Here is a 23,580-nt window from a genome sequence, read left to right as displayed (position 1 = left end):
TGGTAAAGTATTCTTCACTGGCATTTTTTGTGTTTTGTTTTTTGCTTTAGTACTTTAGTTATATCATCTCATTCTCTTCTGGCCTGCAAGGTCTTTGCTGAAAAATCCACTGATAATCTTATGGGGGTTCCTGTATATGAGAGAATTTTTTTTCTTACTGCTTTTAAAATTCTGTTTGTCTTTGATATTAGATAGTTTTATTATAATTTGTCTTGGAGAAGATTATTTGGAGTTGAAATTTTTGGGTGACCTATTAGCTTCATGAATTGGGATATCCAATTTTCTCCCCAACTTTAGGACATTCTCAGGTATTATTTCTTTAAGTGAGCTTGTGCTTGCTTCGGCAGCACATATATTTCCTTAAGTAAGCTTTCCACTCCCTTTTCCCTCTCTTCTCCTTTCTGATTATAGTACCTTTTTCCCTTAATAGTGTCCTATAACTTCCATAGGTTTTCTTTATTCCTTTTCATTCTTTTTTATTTTAACTTCTCTGATTGGATAACTTCAATTGATTTATTTTCTAGCTCACTGATAGTCTCCTTTGCTGGTAAGTCAGCTGTTGTAGCTCTCCATTGAATTCTTCAGTGTAGTCATTGTCTTCTTCAGCTCCAGTGGTTCTGTTTTTGATTCTTTTTTTCCCCCTATATTTTTGTTGATCTTCTAATTATGATCTTGTGTAATTTCCCTGAAGTTGTTAAGTTATTTATCTGTGTTCTCCTGTAGCTCTCATAATATGTTTAGAACAATCAATTTGAATTCTTTGTTGGACAAATCCTGGATCTCCATTTCTTTGGAGCCAGTTAACAAAAAGTTTACTGTGTTCCTTTGGTGGAGTCATAGTTCACTGATTCCTTATGAATTCCATGGCAAGCACTACTGCAAGCAGCTGTAATGGCTGTTGGGTTCTTAGCATCGTCTCCATGGTCTGTGGCTGGGGACCAGGGCAGGTGGCTGTGGTGCACACTTGGTTGTAGGAGCCAGCTGCTGGTGCCTGTGTAGTGGCAGAGACTGGTTGCATGTAGTGGTGGGAGCCAGGACAAGCAGCAAGGCCTAGGGCCAGCTGTGGGCTCACTGGCAGCACAGGGGCCCCGGCTATCTGTGTGCACGACCGTGGTTCCTGGGTTACACCACAGGCACATGGTAGTGGAGACTGGTGACAGGAATCAGGATGGGGCATGCTTGTGCACAGCCAGAAAGGCTAGCTGCAGTTCCTGGGCTCCGGTGGGGGCACCGTGGGGAGGGACCCAGGCAGCTGGCATCATGAATGTGAATACCTGTGGGGCCAGAGCTGACAGAATCTGCAGGGGTTCCGTGGTGTCTGGACTAGCCTTTGGTTTCTTCGGTAGTAAAACAAGCTGGGTTTGTCTACAGAGCATAGTACTGTGACCTGTTCTTGCTGCTACTGTGTGGTTGCTACTGGCAGCCCCCATGTTTGTTCCTCGTTCTTCACCACCTCTTTCTGTCTCAACTTTGCCAGTCTTGGTTGGGAATAACTGAAAGAGGAAACTTAATGTGGTGCTTTGAAAGGCCAGGGAAGCTGGTCACTCATTCAGCTCTTGCTTTCCTGGTGGGGGTACTCTTTCTGCCTAGGGAGTGTCTTTTTGGCTCTGAGTAATAATAGCTTGTGGGGGGGATGATGCAGCCAAGCGAAGCTGTCTTCCTTTCCTTTCTGGGTGGTTATCTGCAGGCCTTTGCTCCACTGTGTCACTAAAGTTTAGTAAGTGGACTCCAGTTCTCTAACAGAGCTGTTTTTGTTCGTAGATAGCTAATTGTTGATCTTTGTGGGGTTACAGATGCTGGGCTCTCCTAAGTTGCCATTTTGGTGATGTTACTTCCCTACAATCTTTTAATTGGGGTGATTTTTTTTTGAAAAGTATTTTAAAAGTATGAATAACCAAATAGACTATAAATATTTTAATAGACTTCCAATAAGAAAATAGTAAACAGTGCTAATCTAATTTTTATTATTGAAATTATTTTTGTTTAAAATTGAACCTAAAATTTTTTCCATCATGCTTTAGGCAATATTAATAAGGTCAATAAATACACACTAGTAAATGTAAGCCTAGGAAATGTTATTTTCCATTAGCATTGAGACATAGAGAAGAAAAAGAACATGGGAGAATAATAGGAGGGGACCTTTAGGCTAGGGGTAGGGCCAGAATGGCATCTTTAAGTCACTTTGCAATCGTGGCTAGAAGGATGTAGCAGCATTGTGTGGGTAAGAAAAGGGCTCTGAGTAGATGTGCAGAGCTTAGGAAACAAGGGGAGGCTAATGTGGGGAGTGAGGTCCATTCTAATGCATTGGGGACCTCTGTTGTGATTTAAGCTTAGGAATCTGCTGCCTTGTGAAAAAATACGGCTTAAAGAAATCAGGCTTCCAAGTGACATCAAGGAGCTGTTATGGGGTGTTTGCCATATCTAGGTAGGAGATGAGGACAACTCTGCCAGAGGCAGAAGCCATGGGGAAAAAAAAACAGAGTCATTTTGGAGGGAGAACTGACAGGATTTGCTGATAGAACTGAAATGGAGTGATATATGAGAAGTGTCCGAAGTGATTCCCAGATCTGTCTTGCCGAAGTTGTGCTATTCCTCAAGATAATGATTTGAAGGAATGAGTGAATGGAAGCACTTGAAGGGCACTGGGGCTTCTTGAGAAGGTCAGAGAAAGGTTGAATTCTGTTTTAAATAATTTGAGCTTGTGTAGTCTCTGAGACCGCTAAGTGAAGGTATGTAGTGCAGACAAAATGCAGTCAAACTAGATGTTTGATGTTTGGCTCTCAGCATATTACTAAACCCTTTCCCTGAGTGTAGGGCAGCAGAGACCAAGCCCTGGGCAGCAGCCAGTGAGTGCACCGGTGCTCATGCTTGGGGGGGGCAGGGGAGTTGGCAGATGGGCATTAGCCTTTCCTGGAGGGCTCTGGGTGGTGTCTACTGCACTGGTTTTCACCTGCATCTTGTGCTCTGTCAGGCCCCAAACATACAAGCTATGTTTTGCTTACCTGAATAACTAAAAACTTCAGATGCTTCTGAAGGACATACTCCTTCCCCTCCCTGCTCTGCTTTCTTGATGCACAACTGAGCTAGCGAGAACATCCTTACTGAAGATGTCAGTGCTGAAGTTGGAGCAATGTGTGGGCACGTGTGTGTTGAGGGGTGGGAGTAAGGGGATAGGCCTTAATCTCCCAAGTGAAAGTATATTATTAAGCAGGGAGAGGAGAGTCAAGACAGATCTGTTTGGACAGATCTCCCTGAGTGTTCATTTAAATAACTAAGCAGTGACCCCAGGAGCAGACCCATAGTCTGACTGCTTCCCTGCCTTCACTTAACCATCATTTTCTCTCTACTTGCTGTATCCATTCATTAATATAAAATTCCTTGAAAAAATTGTGCATTGAACACCATCTGTAGAACCTGGATGTCACTGAGATGGAGGCTGGCAAATTTGGGAAAACAGCAGTGAGTAAGGGGAAGCCTGGCTTTGTAAGTGGGAGGGGGAAGAGGATGGGTTCACAGAAGTCATACCTGAGCTGAGTCTTGAGGAGGTGCAGCAGTTGGGGTGAGGGGTGGAGTTACAAGGGTGTCCCAGACATAGGGACGAACATGTACAAATGTGAAAGTAGCAGTTGAAAAGTGTGTCCTGCAGCAGGAATAATACCTAAATGGTGGACTGGGACTGATTCAAAGGATCCCTGTATTCAGAGCTAGTTGCTTTTGCTTTGGGCTGCAGGAAGTTTTAGGGCAAGTGTCAGAAGAACCTTTCCTGACCACCCACATAGACCCCACATCTACTTTCCTCCTCAGATATCTGTAGAGTAGTAGGAATCACTGTTTCCATTTAACAGGAGAGGACATCATGAGGTCAGAGGCCATGTCAAAGCCACCAGGTGAGAAAGTCCCACCCCTCACAGCAGGGTGCAGGAGGCCTGGACCCCTGGCCTGGGACCACCATGAACAGCAGCTACAGCATTCACTTGGAAAAAAAAATCAAAACAGAAAACCTTCTGGAAGGGATCCATGTCTCCATGTAATGACTACGATTCTTGGAATACTTGGACTACTTAAGGAGAGACTAGCCATGTGTCTGGAGCATCAACCTTGTTCATCAGACTGGCTGGCAGTGGTCTGGCTCTGCCACTTCGCCAGGCACTATCATCTCTCAGAGTCTCAGTTCCCATCAGGAAGATTAGAATAGTCACTGTAGCATCTCCTCGAGCTGGGGGATCATCAATGAGATGGTGCAGGCAAAGCTCCTGGTACGACACCCCATGGGCTGCAGCCTCACACAGGAGGTGCTTCTGTCTGCACCCCCATCCTACACGCGACGATACATGTTTTCTCACAGCTTCAGACTGTTGCACTTTCTTTGTCACCTATTTATAATAGCTGGTCCAAGGCTGGCAAGGATCTTCTCCCCGTCACATCCAGTTTCCCTCAGTTTTCCTTCATCTTCATCTCTTGGCCTCCAGAACACTGGGGCACTAAAGCATTTGTTGTCCTTCACTGCTTGAGCCTTTGTTTTCCTGTAATCTCCACTCACCAACAGCGTTCCTTTCCTTACTCACTACGAAGGATGCTAAAATGTGTTATTCGTGGCCACTCAAGGTGTGTTGTGTGCTCTGTCGAAATGAGGTTGGGCATATATTTTGCCCTATTTTGTATGTGATTGAACTGAGACTTGGCCACATGGACCTAGAGAGAATAGGGTTCCTGCAGTGTTTTGTCTTCTGGCATCACTCTTGGGTTTCTTCTCTGAAAATCCATCTGCTTCTGTGGATCCAACTACTGTCTGTCTACCTATATGCTTTAAAATACGGTCAAGCCCTAATTAATGGCCTACAGGACACCTCCTCATGCACATTCCTCCAAAGTTTGAAACTCATCCCAGTGTTCTCAAATAGTGACTGTTTCCCTAGTTAGTAGTTAACCAGCTGGTTTTCCTATCATTGCCTGCTTTTTATTATTTCTCTACCATACTGCCCTGGCCCTTCCGAGAGCCACCATCTACCCAGCTAGCACAGTGCAGACCAGTCATCGCCACTTGTAGGGCATCCACTATGTACTTGGGACATGACTGACCCATGAAGGGGCTTTTTACTGCTTTTTTTATCACACTGCTAAAAATAATGCACCATTTCTAAGTCGATGACCCTTTTCTGAGGAGCCTTGAGCTCAGTAATTTGAAGAATAGTGAGAGAAACCTGAAACTGATTCACAGAAACTCAGAAACTCCAGATAGTCTAGAATATTTGTCTAGCTTTGTGGGAATGACAGACTGTCACAAAATGAGTAGCTTTAGATTCCATATATAAATGAAATCATATGGTATATGTCTTTTTCTCTCTAACTTATTTCACTTAGCACAATACCCTCTGGGTCCATCCATGTTGGCCCAAATGGCAAGATTTCATTTTTCTTTTATGACTGAGTAATATTCATTCATATATATATATGTGTGTGTGTGTATCACTATTCTTTGTCCACTAAAAAAACAAAACAAATGAACAAGGAAAACAGAAACAAACTCTAAATACAGAGAACAAACTGGTGGTTGCCAGAGGGGAGGTGGGTGGGGGGATGGGTGAAATGGATAAAGAGGATTAAGAAGTACAAACTTCCAGTCATAGAATAAATGAATCATGGAGGTGAAAAGTACAGCACAGGGAATAAAATCAATAATATTATGATAGCTTTTTATGCTAACAAATGGTAACTACATTCATTGTGGTCAGCATTTCATAATGTATAGAATTGTTGAATCATTATGTTATGCACTTGAAACTAATAAAATATATTGTATGTCAACTATACTTCAATAAAACAAGGAGGCCGCCATTGTAGAAAACAGATCATCTTGAACTGTGAAGTGTAAAGAAGAGATTGAGACTCAAATCATAGTCATGGAAATTGAGAGCAATGACACTGATTGACAGTTCCAGATAGAAAATCACTGTCAAGTCTCCGAGAAAAGGAAATCTTCTCTGCTCAGTGAATAAAGGCCAACAGAAAACTCAGTGCAAGTACTTGCATTATGGAGGATGCAGGCTGCCACTCTGATGTGGCTGCCCTTGGGTCAGTCTTCTCAACATCACTTAGTACATCAAGTGTATGTGCACCCACCTGCTGCAACACCATCCTTTCTGTTAGCTCCCCAAAAGAAGGATGGGGTATCATCATTTGAAAGATTCTGGGTTGTTAAAACATGTTAAATAACGTTCTAAAACCAGCTGAAATTTGCCATTCATTATCTATAGCATTCAGAAATCTGGAAGAAGAGATTCAGGAATTGAAAATAGCACCATCTGTAGTGTGGAAGACTGGCACTGAGGTTGGGATCCTGAGGGCTTTCACATCACTACTTAGCATGCCCTATGCCCTAACACCTCTTTGTAAGCCCAGTGGGCTATTGTTTTTCTGTTCTTCATATAATTTATCCTGTCTTTAGTATTTCTTTCCTTCAATTAGTTTTAGGTTTAATTTGCTTTTCTTTTTCTAGTTTCTTAGTATATGAAATTAGGTTGTTTCTTCTTTTTTAATGTAGGCATTTATAGCTCTAAATTTCAACCTAGGGACTGTTTTTGTTGCATCATGTAAGTTTTGGTATGCTGTGTTTTTCATTTCCATTCATCTCAAAGTTATTTTCTGATTTCTCTTGTGACTTAGATTTATTTGTTACTTAGGAATGTGGTTTAATTTCCACATGTTTATGAAGTTTTCACTTTTCCTTCTGTTACTGATTTTTAGTTTTATTCCACTTTGGTCAGAGGAGATACTCTGTATGATTTCAATATTTTTAAATTTATTGAAACTTGTTTTGTGGCTGAACACATGGTCTATCCTGGATAATGTTCCATGTGTTCTTAAAAAATGTATATTCTGCTGTTGTTGGATGGAGTGTTCTGTATATGGCTGCTTGGTCTGGTTCGTTTACAGTGTCTTCTGTTTAAGTCTTCTATTTTCTGATTAATATTCTGTCCAGTTTTTCTAACCAATATTGAAAGTGAGGTATTGAAGTGAGGTTCATGTATGTGTATAATTTCTATATATTCTTGATACCTTGAGGCTTTTATCATTATATACTGTCCTTCTTTGTCTTTTCTCACAAATTTTGTCTTAAGTTCTCTTTTGGTTATGGTTTGAATAGAATGTCTTTTTCTATCTTTTCACTTTCAACTTCTTGTGTTTTGGAAACTAAAGTGAATCTGCTGTAGGCTGTATAGTTCATATTTCTTTATTGATTCTACCAGTCTCTGCCTGTTAATTGAAGTTTTTATTCCATTTATATTTAATATAATTACTGACAAGAAAAGACTTTGCTTTTTTAAAATTTGCTTTCTATATGTCTTATTTCTTTTTTGTTCCTTAATTCTTCTATTAGTACTTTTTTTTAAAGATTTTATTTATTTATTTGCCAGAGAGAGACACAGCAAGAGAGGGAACACAAGCAGGGGGAGTGGGAGAGGGAGAAGCAGACCTCCCATGGAGCAGGGAGCCCGATGCAGGGCTCGATCCCAGAACCCTGGGATCATGACCTGAGCCAAAGGCAGATGCTTAATGTGACTGAGCCAAACAGGCGTCCCATTAGTACCTTCTTTTGTGTTCAATTGATTTTTTTTCCTAGTGTACCATTTCAATTCCATCTCATTTCTCTTACTGTATATATTTTTAGTTATTTTCTTAGTGGTTACTCTGGGTATTTAAATTAACATCTAAATTCATGACAATCAAATTTGAATTAATACCAACTTAGTTTCAGTGGAATAAAAAAACTTTGCTTGCATTGCTCTGTTCCCTTATATTGTTATTGTCAAAAATTACATCTTTTTACATAGTGTAGACACTAATGTAGATTAATAATTCTCATCTTATGCATTTGTCTTTTAAATCATATAGAGTAAGAGAGGGATTATAAACCAAAAATAAAATAATACTGGCATTTATATTTATGTATGTCATTAAAATCTGGAACAGTTCCCCAAAAAATGAAAACTCTCAGTCTTTGCAGATAAGTTCTGTGTGTGTTGGGGTGCTCCTTCAATGCTTATCCAGGCAGTTTACAACTTCCATAGCTTTCATGTCTTGCTTTTGCAGTGCTTTTTTAGCTCAACTGGAGATAAGAACTTAGTCTTCTTGGGTCTTTTCTGAGCATGCATCCAGGCCTGGGCATGCACATATTTTTCTAGATTCTTTGGAATATGAGGAGATTTCAGCCCTTACTTCCCCAAGTATCTCTTTCCCTAGCCTCTCCTTCCTAGACTTTTAGTCTGTCTGTTGCTTGCCCCAGCTGTATACATTGCCTGATGGCTGTGGTGAATATATTTGTGTTTGAATGTTTTGAACAAATGGTCCCTTAGAGGACGCCTCAGCCTTGGAAACTCTGAGTCAGTTGAAACTAAAGCAAACCCTGAGTCAGTCCTTCAGGGACCCACCTTTAGCTACTTCAGCAACCTGCAGCAGGAATATGGGCTGCCATTTTCAAGGTCACTGTAGAGCTAGAGAATGGGGGCTGGTGACAGTGTAAGTTCAAATGCCACAGAGCTTGCTCACTGAAATTTGGGTATTCTTTTTCTTCACTAAGCATTCTCCTGGCTGTTGTAAGTTCTTTGTTAGATTCCAGTTTTCTAAAAGAAAAAAAAAAGATGATGCTGACAGTTTTTGTCAGCTTATTCATTGCTTTTGTGGATGCTCCCTAATTCACTACTTTTGCTGATATCACTGTTACTTCTTCCCAAGCATTTTTAAAGCATCTATTATGTGTCAGGCATTGCAGTACATATTTATATTCAGGACTTAAAACAGCACTGTAAAATAAGCTTTAGAATCCCCTTTAGAGGATAGTTTGGGCCCAGAAATGTTAAGTAACACAGCAAGTATACAGAGCCTGAGATGAGAGTTGAAGCAGGGTCTGTTTGATTCTGCTACCTCTTCTCTGTGCTTTCTCCTGTATTATAGTCTTGGTTGCCTTATGCTTTATGATTAAAGACATACTTGAATTTCATTTTGAGAAAGGAACTTCTTTGCATATTTGTGCTATTCCTTCTTTTCAGCATTTTTTTAAATTGTTCAGGCTTGTCTTTATTTTCCTACATTTGATCTAATAAGAATTATTGATGGGCATGTGAATATGTATAAAAATTTAAACAAAATATTTCCACTCTCAGGTTAATCATTACAGTGCCTTCCTGAGAAACAAGAGTATTAAGAATAGATACAGCCACGTTAATCAAAATAGATCAATAAATTTTGTTTCCTTTTGATAAGAAATATGCTAACTTTGAAAAATTATCACACATATACGAGTTTTCTCAACATAAATGAGAATTGCTGAAATCTTTCCATTAGCTGAAGAGGAATGTGAAGTTCAGAGAGAATTTTTAGCCCAGCATAATTCCAATGGTTGGTCTCATGTACATTCTTATTACAATAAGAGTACAAAATGAATAAATTAGCCTACAACTTACTTCAAGCTTGAGTTACAGATTTCACTAGTAAGTTGTAGAATTTGGCACCATTGCTAAAAAGAAGACATTTGTTATGTTAAAACACATTTTTTTTTAAAGTGTGGAACTCTACAATTGTATAAGTCAGAACATTCATCATTTTAGTATATTCTTACTTGAACTTTCAGATAGTTTCCTAATTTCTGCTTTTTACAAGGTTGCCCTTCACTGAATTTAAATTCTATTACATTTTAAGCAGGTCACTGCACACTTTATTCTATTAGGTCTCCATTGACTACTCCCTATTCCCATACCTCACTAACCCCTGATGAACATGGTATCTCATCTATTTGTGATCACAGGCAAAACCCCTGCTTGTGATTTGGGTGGGGCCAGGGTTAGTTCTATGGTGAAGATCCCTTAGGAGGTTGGCTAACCAGGACAAGCACAATGGCCAGGTCCTGAAAGTAACTAGGCTTACAGTTCTGGTCTGGACCAAACACAATTGCAGTAGATCTACAATTATCACAGAAGGGACCAGTACACACATTACAGTTAGTAAAAAGGCAGTGAAATGGATGAGCCTGGCAATGACCTTTGGGTTCCAAACATACACTGTTCCCAACGTGACAATGTTTAGATTCAAAAAATTCAGTTTTTATATAGTTGACTGAGTTTTAGAATACATTTTTCCTCAAAACATTACTATAAATTGTAATTACGTTCCCAAGAACTGGTAATTCCTAACTAACCAATAGTATGCATGGTACATCATGTTAGTGATTGTTCATAACAAGACAAATGCTTTGTTGCATTCTTTTATTAATGAAAAAGTTTGCAGGTTTTTTTCTGATGCAGACATACAAGGGAGAAAGCTCCAGTGGGGCAGGGTTTTAGCATCAGGACGGTATCAAAGGGAAATTTCTGAAGGAGAAGCAGGTCTATGTGTATTCCTAGCACTAGTAAATTATTAAATATGTATAATTTATACTTTTCTATAATATATTTACATATTTTTGTTAATAATAATGCTAATTCTCTGTAATTGAATACATGAATAAACATCTCTTCATTTGTCAATCTAGAGGTGAGTCAAATATAAGAAGAGGAGGCATATACTCCTCAAAGCTGGGCTTCCTTTCAGACAGCCCCTCACAGTGGAAAAGATCCTTCTCACATGCAGTGTGAATCTACAGTTCCATCAACAATGAGGATATGACTTAGCTATAGAGCAAGGAGAACTCTCCAGCAGCATCTCTACTGAAGGGTTGAAGGAGCCCTTCACTACCCCATGCAGGTGGGAATAAGCCACAGGCAGCACAGTGAGGCTACAGTACAATAAGGATGCTGCCTACAGGAATGCCAGGTGAGCAGCGCCCCTTTGCTCTATCTTGAAACCCTGCAGCCCTTCAGATGGGAGCAACTGTGGTAAATAGAAAGTAATCTACGTTAGGAATTCATCTGTTCTTTACAAGGACTCATAGGGCTAGAAACGTATCATGACCAAATTAAGCCTTATTTCTTTCCCGTAACACCAATCATTAGATGCTGTGTTAATATTTACTTCTAAGAGTCCCCAAATAAATTTCATATATTGCCTGAGAGTCACTGTAGCATCTTTACAGAGAGATTATATTTCCACTGAGTGAATCTAGCTGAAGTATGGTGTACAGCTCACAACACTTTGCATGAGATGCTATTTCATTAACAAGGTCTGAATTTTCACAGTAGTTAACAATTTGTGAGCTGTTTATAAATTGGCTAATATTACCAAATTTCTTTCTTAACTTTGGAAAATGATTTCAAAATATACATGGGGCTGCTATTCAGCACACTAACAACTGACCATTTGACTTATAATACTATTTTTTTTAAGGGAAACTACTGTATTAGTTTTCTATTGCTGCTGTAACAAATTAGCATGAACTTAGTGATTTAAGACAATGTACATTTATTGTTCACTGCTCTGGAGACTAGAAGTGTGATGAAGCTTTTGGCAAGATTGTGTCTCTTTCAAATTCTCTAGAGAAGAGTATTTCCTTGCCTTTTCCAGCTTCTACAGGATGTGTGCATTCCTTGGCTCATGGCCCTACATCACCCCTTCCATCATCACATCTCTTTCTTTGACTCTGACACTCCTGTTTTCTTCTTATAAGTAGCCTTCTATTACATTGAGCTCACCCAGAAAACCCAGGATAATCTTCCTATCTCAAGAGCTTAATCCCATCCTAATCTGAAAAATTCCTTTTGCTGTGATAGGTAAGAAGGATTAGGACATGATCATCTTTGGAGGTTATTATTTTGCCTACCACAATCTGTCTTCTGGTTCTCCCCAAAACTCATGTCTTTGCCACGTGAAAAATATATTAACCCCATCCCAGTATCTCTAAATGTCACAACTCATTACAGCATTGAATTAAAGACCCAACTAAATCTCAGCAGCTCAAAAGTTCCAAATATCATTATTGAAGTTATCTAAATAAACTATGCAAGATGATTGGGGTATGATCTACCCTGAGGCACAATTCCTTCCCATTTGTAAATTTGTGGAACTCAAGAAACAAGTTTCTGTTCCCCAAATCAAATGGTTGGACAGGCATATGATAACAGTCGTAGATACTCCCATTTGAAAGGGGAGAAAATGTCAGGAAAAAATGAAGCACTCTTCCCTCTCTCTGTCCTTTTCAGTCCAAATTGGCAGTGTTTCTGCTGGTATAAAATTCTCAAAAGTTTTTAGGTCTCCTATGTGTGTCTCAAGAATTCATACCACTAGACAAGAGGCTCCTACTTAAATCTTTCATGGATAATCTAATCTTTATTCCTGGCTTTTGCTTACACGGTTAAAGCTTCTTTGCCACTTAAAGTAACATATCTATAAGTTTGGGAGTGTGGGGTCCCATGAGTCACATACCTAATCTCAGAGAGTCCGCTATGTAACTGAATACTCTGACCTTTTGATACTTTTGAGGCATTAGCAAAAGTTTGTCCAACCACACCCTTATCTTTATTTTAAGAGCATTCTTTCCTGACAGTTAATCTCTTAATTACAGCATCTCTTGCAACCTGGATAGACTGAGAATTTCCCAAATCAAGTCCTGGTCCTTTTTTGTTGACAGGTCTTCCCTCATCCTCTCTTTTTCTTCTCACATTTTGCTATAAGCAGCAGGAAGAAAACAGGCCACAACTACAACACTTTGCTTGGAAATCTCATCTAAGTATCCAATTTCATCATTGTATCCATTGCATATAACACCCAGAATTCTTTCTGGATTCTCTAGGGGAGAATCTGTTCTGTTCCCTGCCTCTTCCAACTTCTAGAGGCTACCCGCATTCCTGAGTTCATGGCCACATCGCTCTGATCTCTGCTTCTGTCATCACATCTCCTTTTCTGACCCTCAGACTCCTGCCTCTCTCTCATAAGAACCCTTGTGATTACACTGGGCCCATCTGGATAAACCAGGATAATCTGCCCTACCCCAAGGGCCTTGATTTAATCACATCTGTAAAGCTTCTTTGCCACTTAAAGTACCATATTTATAGGTTTGGGAGTGTGGAGAGTTAGGACATGGGCATCTTTGTGGGACCGTTTTTCTACCTGCCACCACCATACCTTCTGCTGCACTTATGTAGTATTTCCATGTAAGTGAAGAAGGCTCAGATCTGAAGAGATTACTAGGTAGACATCTGGAGGCTAACCCCCTTTTCACACTTATCAACTATTTTTTTTCTCAAAAAATAAAAGCAGTTGTTATTATCTTTTTTTTTCAAATGGGAAACTGGACCAGAGAAGTTAGGCAGTTTTACAAAGTTTACACAGTTAATTAATGGCAAAGCTACCCTAAAATTTGGCTGTTTTAACCACCTTAAAGTGCTCTCCACTGTGAACTGCCCCTGGTCAAGCAGAGAGCTCTCTAGTGAGTTTAGGACCCTAAACCCTTGATTAGTATGATATAAATCCAAGTTGAAGCAAGTAGTTTATCTCACAAAATGCCCTTTCCTGACCCTAAAAATAAAATGTTGAAAATTGAGACATGTGTTTCAATAAGTTAATGTTTGAATATCTTAACAAAAATGGGAAGTATAATAGAAATTTGACCTCTGGGGGGGAAAATGCTGGATTCTTGGATCTACCAGTAATTCAGTGGTTTTTCCATAAGGCACATTTCTTAAACTTTTAGATTTTATTTCCTTCATCTGAAAAGTGAAAGTTTCTAGTAGGTGGCCTGGCTGGCTCCTTTGAACTATGACAATCTATTATTCCTTAGACTGCTTTGATCTCAATTCTGTATGAAGGAAGTTGGTTATATATCAAGGCATTCTACATTTTAGGGAACCCATCAATGGAAGGCATCCTCTTATCTAGAGATATTTTTTGAGTATTATAAAAGCATAGGCTATTTTTGAAATGTTCAAAGAGATCAAAAATTTGAATGTCATTCCCCTACTGAGGCTGAAACATTTGCTATTAGAGGATTTAGCTGAATAATACATTCATCCTTTAGAAGAAAGATGCTATCATAGATTTATATTTTTCCAGTGTTTGGAATTCTACTTCTAAGGAGGTCTGTTAAAATGGGGGAACAATCCATGAGGCTTTAATGATAGCACTTATTGAGATGGTAATTGTAGATTTACTGTCTTTTTTTAATGTTTTTACTGGAATTATTTTTTCTTTAAACATATTCTTTTTAGTTAGATCCAGCTAAATTCTGTCCACCAGTCTCTTCCCACCATCACTAAACCCTCTGGTCTTGCAGCTGTATGCTGAAAGCAGACTCCTTAGTGTATAATCCTTACCATCTTTAAATGTCAGTGCAGTAGCTTTCAGAAGGTAACCAGCTCTCAGGGCCAAACAGCCAGAATAGAGCAGGACATGAGATGAACTGAGTAAGTAAGAGCTGAGACCACCATGACAGAAAGGAAGACTTCTCATCCCTCTTATAAATACATGGTGTTGGCCAAGAAAAAAAGGAAGGCATGAGGAAAAGGGGAAGAAGCCAGGAGTGGGCAGTGTGCCCAAGGTGGGAAGTCAAGTCTCCTTGAGGGGATCTTCTCTGACAAGTAGGGGCAAACAATAGAAAAGCCAGGTGGTGGTGCCTCTGATGGTAATGGAGATGGAAGCAAAGTACCGCCATGAGCACGGAGGGAAGAGGCATTGACCCATAATTCACGACACCTTCAAGGACTCAGCCAACACATCTGGCTTCAAGTCAGCCTCCAGACCCTGTGGGCAGTAGAGTGTTTCCTGGGGAACAGAGGCTCAGTTATATGAGGTGGCAGACGTGGCTGTGTCTAGAGAGAGGATTACTCCATGGAGAGACCATCTTCACATCACCCTGATGATGGGAATGGGGCCCACAAAGTTGTCAGCATTTTGGGAGGGCAACTTGAAGACTGCAGTAATGGGTCTGCAGGACCTGCGGCTGGACTAAGACAGTCAGGATCACCTGAAGCATCTCCGCTTACACCCTACCTCACACTGCTCCCACTGACTGAGCCCAGGGTCGTCCTTACACCTGCATCCATAAACCGTTTGAACAGAGGCTGCAGACCAGCACAGAATCTCCAAATCAAAACTGTTCTCCTTTAAGCTCCGACAGCCCCATTATTTATTCTCGCATTTATTGCTTTGTACCTGGCACTGCAGCTTTATATATACTTCTTATCTTCCTACTAAAAATTTGCTTCTGAAGAAAATTTTAGATTTTCTGAGTTCATTGTGAATTTATTCTCTAAAACATTTTTGACTCATTTAAGTTCTTTGTCACACTATATGCTTTACTTTAAAAATTTCTTAAATTTGCTAACAAACAGCTAAAGTTATTTTCTTTTGTGTTGGCTGAATGCTCTCTTCACAGAGATTTTTAAGTCATAATTTTCTTAATTCTAATAAGTAAATACTTTATCTACTTCATAGTCTCTAATAATAGTCCTTTTGAAGAGGTCCATTGCAGATTATTTATCATGTAAAACAATCTAAAAGTCTAATAATAATTTCTTTAATATATATCCATTATTATTATTATACATAATTGATTTAATGTTATACATGTTATATTATATATGTGTATATATATATTATACATATAATATATGTATATACACATACATATAGCCCACACATCTGCATCCTAGAATTAAATAGCTCATCTTTCAAAATCATGATTATGTAGAGATTTTCACATCGGAAGTACCCTGTTCCTAATGTTAGGTATATGAAAGACTGAATTTTGTATACCAAGAACAAAAAGAAAATACATGTACATGTCAGGAAACTCTGGACAAAATTTACCGGGTTAATTTATAAGTGAAATGATATCTATTTGTAGTTTTCTCCTTCACAATTCTCCTGTACATTCCCATATCTTTCTATGAACATATACAGTGTATCATTTTAAATACCATCTCCCTGTCTGAATGTGATACTTGGTGTTGTGTTCTAGTCCATGTGCACTCCCACCTTTTAAGCATTATTCCATCCCCTCAAACCAGAGGCAGCAGAGGATTTCTTCTCTTTGATGGACACAGACCTTTCTTGCACTGACTCATATTTTTGTGTCATTCATTCAGAGAATACATACATTGGGGCGCCTGGGTGGCTCAGTCAGTAAGCCTTCAGCTCAGGTCATGTTCTCAGGGTCCTGAGATCGAGCCCCACATCAGGCTCCCTGCTCTGTGGGGAAGCCTGCTTCTCCCTCTCCTACTCCACCTGCTTGTGTTCCCTCTCTCGCTGTGTCTCTCTCTGTTGAATAAATAAATAAAATCTTAAAAAAAAAAAGAGAGAATACATACACTACTCTGCAGTTGTCAAGTGTGAATTCTGTGCCCAATTTAATAGCAAAAGTTTACTCTGTTTTAACAGGAGGAAGTAGTGAAGGCAAAAATGAATGTTTTTACATTTTTATTCTCACCCTGGGCACATAGCCAAGATCCAGACTCAATATAAGAGGGAAGGACCAATAGTGCTAATATCGTATCGAATTATTATTTGTCCAAAAATGTAATTATAACATCTGTTTAAGGGTGAATGTTTTATATTATGATTTCATTCTATATAAGTAGAATAAGAAACTTAAGAAACAGATTAACTCATTAATGAAATTTAGGTTCACTACCTAATTAGTAAGTCTGTAGAGAAATAAAAGCATGACAGTGTGGCAAATTTGGAAGTGTACAGAACCCATTACTACTTAGCATGTGGTGGACGTGCCATTACGGAGTCACAGTTGTCAGGGGTCCGGGTTCAAATCATGACTCCATGACTTAATAGCTCTATATCCTTGTCCTGATCCTTTAATATCTGTGCATCACTTTCCTGCTTTGTAAACTGGGATATTAACAGCAACAAATCTCCTAATGCTATTCTGATTAGATGTGTTAGTGCAGCTAAGCATTTAATACAGTGCCTGGCGTAGACCTGGTGGATATTATGTCCATTACTGTTTGAGTCATTGATGACAGTGGTAGTAGATGGTGGTATTATTATCTGGAAGACCAGGCTTGGATTAAAAACAATTAGGTTGTACCAGAAGATTGCTGTCATAACACAATTTCACCTACTCTTCAGTGTCATGTCATCAGTCCAGTACACAATAATTATAGCCAGCTTCTGGTCAAAATTTAGACTGAGCATTTATTACACATTTATATTTTTTGAGCGTATAAACTATTTTAGAAAATACTTATATTTTCAGCCTTGTCAAAGGAAGTTTTTTAGATTACTCTGAGTAAGGGATGGAAAACAAAGAATAAATCATTTTTAAAGGCATCTGAAAATTGCTTTACAAGTAGTAATGTATGTACAGACACACACACCAAGCCACAGAACCGAGTAAATTTGACTTAAGCCATATTTCTAAATGATATCCATCTTCAATGCAAACCTATATAATTTGGTGAAACAGTTTAGACAATTTCATGAAATATGGTAATTAAAATAATGAGTGAAGTACTTAACATGGCTTTATGGAACATGGTGCTGCTCAGTAAATAGTCAGAATTGGCGAGTCATTTAAAGGTCTTCGTCTCTTACTTTTCAGCTTGACCATCTCTGCAGAATGCCCAATGCAACTTGAGGATTTCCCGATGGATGCCCATGCTTGCCCTCTGAAATTTGGCAGCTGTAAGTTATTTTCACAAGTAAGAACCATGGATATACTTTCGGGGTTATTTCCACATTCATTCAGAATTTAGGTTCCATATGTGAATAAGCATGATATGGGTGGCAGTCTGCTTGAGAAGACTGGAATGCTGTGGATTACTTATACCTTTGTCCTCACAGACTAGTTTCCTTGTCTGTAACTGAGAGAATATGAGCGGAGGCACAAACCATCTAGAAGATGATCCTGGGGAAGTATTTCCAGGCCTTCACCTGGCAGTTCTTTGTTGTTTTCACGTCGCAGATCGCAGGTTGCCTCCTGCAAGGGGACACCCTTCCAGACCCACTTTCCAATACCCAACCAATATCTTTTTTGTTGAATTGTAGTCATTGCTGTCTTAACACACTTCTTCTAGAGTGTTCATGAGAGCAATGACATTGTCATATTCACCCTCACTACTCACCTTGTACACATATTGGGAAACATGTTGCTTGAACAAATAATTATTCATTAGGTGAACATCTCTCTGATTCTGGTAGGAAGTCTTGAATTCCAGCCATTCCAGACAGTGGAGTGATGACACTGGCCCCAACATATGCCTGCAGCCTCATCCTCACTTCTGAGATGTTGGAAGGCAGGGTTAGAACCAAACTCTTCCCTTCTTTCTTTATGCTCATGCTATGTGAAGTTTTCATTTTTGAAAGCAGAAGAATGTGCTCTTTGAGATTGAGCATCAGATTTGTATTAAGGTACTACATTTTTTTATAATCTATAAACCAGTATTGTTACATTATTATTAATTAAGGTCCATAGTTTATGTTAGGGTTCGCTCTTGTGTTGTATATTCTATAGGTTTTGATAAGTGTATAATGACATGTATACACCATTATATTATCATACAAAGTGTTTTCACTGCCCTTAGAATCCTTTGTACTCCACTGATTCACCCTCCCTTCCCTCAGTCCCTAACAACTATTGATCTTTTGACTGTATCCATAGTTTTTCCTTTTCCAGAATGTCATACAGTTGGAATCATATAGTATGCAGCCTTGTCAGATTGCTGCTTTTACTTGGTAATATGTATTTATGGTTTCTCCATGCCTTTCATGTCTGAAGAACTTACTTCCTTTTAGTGCTAAGTAATATTCCATTGTCTGGTTGTACCATAATTTATCCATTCACCTGTTGAATGACATCTTGGTTGCTTCCACATTTGGGCAATTATGAAGAAAGCTGCTGAAAACATCTGTGTGCAGGTTTTTGTGTGGACATACATTTTCAATTCCGTTGGTTACATATCAAGAAGCACCAATGATGGATCATATAGTGCGAATATGTTTGGCTGTGTAAGAAATTGACAAATTGTCATTCCCACCAGCAAAGAATGAGAGTTCCTCTTGCTCCACATCTTCATCAGCATTTGGTGTTATCAGTATTCTGAATTTTATCTATTCTAATAGGTGTGTGTAATGGTATCTTATTTTAATTTATAATATCTTTATGACATATGATACTGAATAGCTTTTTATATGTTTATTTGCCATCTGTTTATGGTGTTTTGGTGAGGTGTCTGTTCAGGGCTTTTTCCCATTTTTAATCTGGTTGTCCATTTTCTTATTGTTTAGTTTCAAGAGTTCTTTGTATATTTTGTCTTTCAGTTCTTTATCAGATATGTGTTTTGCAAATATTTTCCCCAAGTCTACAGCTTATCCTCTCATTTTCTTGACAGTGTCTTTCGTCTAGCAGACATTTATAATTTTCATGAAGTCTAGCTTATTAATTCTTTAATGGATCATGTCTCTGGTGTATCTAAAAACTAAGGTTATCTATAAAAAAATCTATATCTAGATTTTCTTCTGTGTTATCATCTGAGAGTTTTATAGTTTTGCATTTTATGCATGGGTCTGTAATCTATTTTGAGTTAATTTTTGTGAAGATAGAAGGTGTATGTCTAGATCCTCCTTTTTTTAAATTTGCATGTGGATGTCTAGTTGTTTCAGCACCATTTGTTGAAAAGACTATCTTTTATCCATTGTATTGCCTTTCCTCCTTTGTCAAAGACCAGTTGACTTGGTTTGTGTGGGTCTATTTTTGAGCTTTCTAATCTGTTCCATTGATCTATTTGCCTATTCTTTTGTTGCCAATACTACACTGTCTTCCTGCTATAACTTTATACTAAATCTTGAAGTTGGGTAGTGTCAGTTCTCTGACTTCGCTCTTCTTCAGTATTGTGCTGGCCATTCTTTTGCCCCTCCACATAAACTTTAGAGTCAGTTTGTCATTATCCACAAAATAACTTGCTGGGATTTTTATTGTTATTGCATTGGATCTATAGATCAAGTAGGGAAAAACTGACATCTTGACATAATTTAGGCCTCCTATTCATGAACATGAAATAACTCCATTTGTTTAGTTCTTCTTTGATTTCTTTCATTAGAGTTTTGTATTTTTCTTTATATAAGCCAGATTACCTTGGCACGAAAACCAAAGATATTGCAAACATGATAAAACTTTGGATCAGTATCCCTCATGTATAGAGACACAAAAAATCCTTGACAAAGTACTAGCACATTGGATTCAACAATAAAATGAATAATACACAATGACCAAGACCAAGTAGTTTATTCCAGAGATGCAAGACTGAGTTATAATCCACTATTTTAACATTGTAAACAAGAAAATTAACATAATAGGGGCACCTGGGTGACTCAGTCGATTAAGCATCTGACTCTTGGTTTCAGCTCAGGTCATGATCTCAGGGTTGTGAGATCAAGCCTTGTGTCAGGCTCTGCGATGGGTGTGGAGCCTGCTTGGGATTCTACCTCTCTCCTCTCCCTCTGCCCCTACCCCTGCTCACACACACTCTCTCTCTAAAAAAAATAAAATCTTAAAAAAAAAAAAGAAAACTAACATAATAATATCAGTTGGTGCAGGAAAAACATTCTCAGAAAACTAGTAATAGATGGGAAATTCCTGAATTTGATAAAGTATTTCTACAAACAACCACAATGAAAAGCTATAATTAATATTACACTTAATGTAAAAAAAAAAAAAAAAGACTGAATAGTTTCCTAAGACTGAGAATAAGGAATTGATGTCTGCTTTCACCACTTTTACTCAGCATAAAGCTGGAAATTCTAGCCTGTGCAATAAGACAAGAAAGGGAAATAAAAGTGTGCAGAATAGAAAAAAAAAGAAAGACGGGGTTTTTACTTGTTAATCTTTGTATCTTTTATTTCCTTGTCCTGTCTTATTGCATTAGTTTAGGACTAGCATTTTCCTGTCTAGTTGTTTCACATCAATTCTTGAGAAAGAGGTATTGAAATCTCCAAATATAATTATGCATTTGTGTATTTCCACTTTCAGTTCAGTTTTTGCTTCACATATTTTTCAGCTATTATTTGGTGAAGACACATTTGGGATTGTTATGTCTTCTTGGTGGATTTGTATAATATCCTTCTCTGTCTCTGGTAATTTTCTTTGTTTTGAAGTCAGCCTAATATCCACATAGCCACTCTTGCTTTCTTTTTGAATAATGTTTGAATGGTATTTTTTTTCTTATTTTTAGTCTCAACACTTATATGTCATTATGTGAAAATAAGTTTCTTGTAGACAGCATATAGCTGGGTCAGATTTTTAAATTAACTTTGTCAGTCTGTGTCTTTTAATTGGTGCATTTTCATCATTTATATATAATGTATCTATTGATATGTTAGTGCTTAAGTCTGCCATTTTATTTATTTATTTTTGGTTTTGTTCGTTATTTTTCTCATTTCTCTATTTTCTTTTTTTCTGCCTTCCTGTTGGTTAGCTGGACAATTATTATGATTAATTATCATATTATTATTACATTTTTATTTGCTTATAGTACTTTTTCTATACAGTTTTTCCTCAATTTATAATGGGATTACATCTTGATAAACTCATTATAAGTTAAAAATATTGTAAGTTGAAAATGCATTTATTATACCTAATCTGTAGAACATTATACCTTAACCTAGCTTATCTTAAATGTGCTCAGAACACTTACATTAGCTGACAGTTGGACTAAATAATCTAACACAAAGCCTATTTTATTATAAAGTGTTGAATATCTCATGCAATTTATTGAATGCTATACAAAAATGAAAAACAGAATGGTTGCATGGGCATAGAATGGTTGTAAATGTGTAAATTGTTTACCCTTGTGATCATGTGGTTGATTGGGAGCGGTGGCTCAGTGCCACAGCCCAGAACCACATATTGCTAGCCTGGGAAAAGATCACAATTCAAAATTTGAAGTGCGGTTGCTACAAAGTACGTATTGTTTTTGTGCCACCATGATGAAAAGTCATAAGTAAAATCATCTTAATTTGGGAACTCTGTATATTTTTGTATAACTTTTTTAGTTGTTGCTATAGTTGTTTACATACAGTTGACCCTTGAGCAATATCACAGAGGCACCAACTTCCCACACAGTTGAAAATCCATGTATAACTTTTGACTTGCCAAAACTTAATTACTAATAGCCCACTGTTTACTGGAAGCCTTACCAATAACCTAAACAGTCAATTTATGCATATTTTGTACTTACAGGTATTATATACTGTATTCTTACAATAAAGTGAGCCAGGGAAAAGAAAATGTTATTAAGAAAATCATAAGAGAAAATACATTTATAGTATTGTACTATACTTATATAAAAAAAATCCATGTATTAGTGGACCTACATGTTCATATCCATGTTGTTTAAGGGTCAACTGTATACATAACTTATCACAATTTACTGGTGTCTTCATTTTACCAGATCAAATGAAAAATAAAAACCTTACCTCCCTTTATATGTGCTTATCTTCCCATAACTGTAATACAGTTGCCTAAAGATGTTCTTTTTGAATTACAAACTCAAGACAAGAAGGAAATTCTATTATATTTACCCATATTTTTACTTACTGTGTTCTTTTTTTATTTTAAGTGTTCCAAGATTTCTTCTTTAAAACTAAGTTATTTTATAATAAAATAATAATAAAAATAATAACACGATAAAATATTTTATAATAGAACTTACTTTATAACTGCTTAGCAAATTTCCTTTAGCCATTTTTTAGGATAGACTACTGGCAATAAATTCTCTTTGTTTTTCTTCATCTGAAAATGTTTTGATTTTTCCCTTCATACCTGATGGATATTTTCACCGGATATATTCTGTTCTGATAGTTCTTTGACACTTGAAAAATGTGCTACTTTATTCTTGCTTCCTTGCTTACTGATGAGAAATGTGATGCCATTCAAATCATTTTTCGCTTATAGATAAGATGTCATATTTTTCTGGTTGCTTTCAAGATTTTTTCTTTGTCTTTAGTTTTCAGAAGTTTAACTATGATGTGTATTGGTGAAGATTTCTTTGAGTTTATCTGGCTTGGGCCTTGCTAAGTTTCTTGAATCTATAGATTTTTGCCAAATTTAGAAGTTTGAGCAATTATTTCTTTGAATACTCCTCTTTCTCTTCTCTTTTCCTGAATCCAATGTCATGAATATTAGATATTTTTTTATATCCCCATAAATTCTGAAGCTCTTTTCATTTTTTCCTGTTTTCTCCATTTTTCTTATTATTTAATTTCTGTTGTTTTATCTTTGAGTTTACTAATTCTTTCCTTTTTTTCCCTCCATCCTGCTTATGAATTCATGTATTGAGCTTTGTATTATGGTTATTGTATTTTTCAGTTCTGTGAAGTTTAATTTGTCTATCATCTTGACTGGGTCATGGCAAGCCCAGATATTTGGTCAAACATTATTCTGGGCGATGTCTGTTAGGATGCTTTTGGACAAGATTAACATTTAAATTAATAGACTGAGTGAAGCAGATTGCCTTTTCTAATGTGGGTGGGTCTCATTCAGTTAGTTGAAGTCCTGAACAGAACAGAAAGGTTGACCTTCCTGTGATAAGGGGAAACTCCTCCTGCCTGACTGCCTTCATCAGGACCATTGGTCTTTTCCTGCCTTTGGATTCAAACTGAAAACATCAGCTCTTGGGTCTCTGGCCAGCCAGTTTTCAGACTAGA

At 37.8% G+C, this 23,580-nt stretch overlaps 1 protein-coding gene across 1 annotated transcript in view; it reads left to right on the top strand.

Moving 5' to 3' along the window:
* GABRA5 (gamma-aminobutyric acid type A receptor subunit alpha5) overlaps positions 1 to 23,580 on the top strand; it is an 85,878-nt gene that overhangs the window by 36,367 nt on the left and 25,931 nt on the right. The window contains exon 6 of the mRNA XM_021680472.2: positions 17,480 to 17,562. Within this exon, the coding sequence (XP_021536147.1) occupies positions 17,480 to 17,562 (83 nt within the window). The remainder of the gene's footprint in view (positions 1 to 17,479; positions 17,563 to 23,580) is intronic.

Source organism: Neomonachus schauinslandi, chromosome 9 (assembly GCF_002201575.2).
Source record: "Neomonachus schauinslandi chromosome 9, ASM220157v2, whole genome shotgun sequence".
Taxonomy (NCBI): domain Eukaryota; kingdom Metazoa; phylum Chordata; class Mammalia; order Carnivora; family Phocidae; genus Neomonachus; species Neomonachus schauinslandi.
The sequence above is the reverse complement of the archived record's forward strand: the minus strand, read 5'-3'. Positions and strand labels throughout refer to the sequence as shown.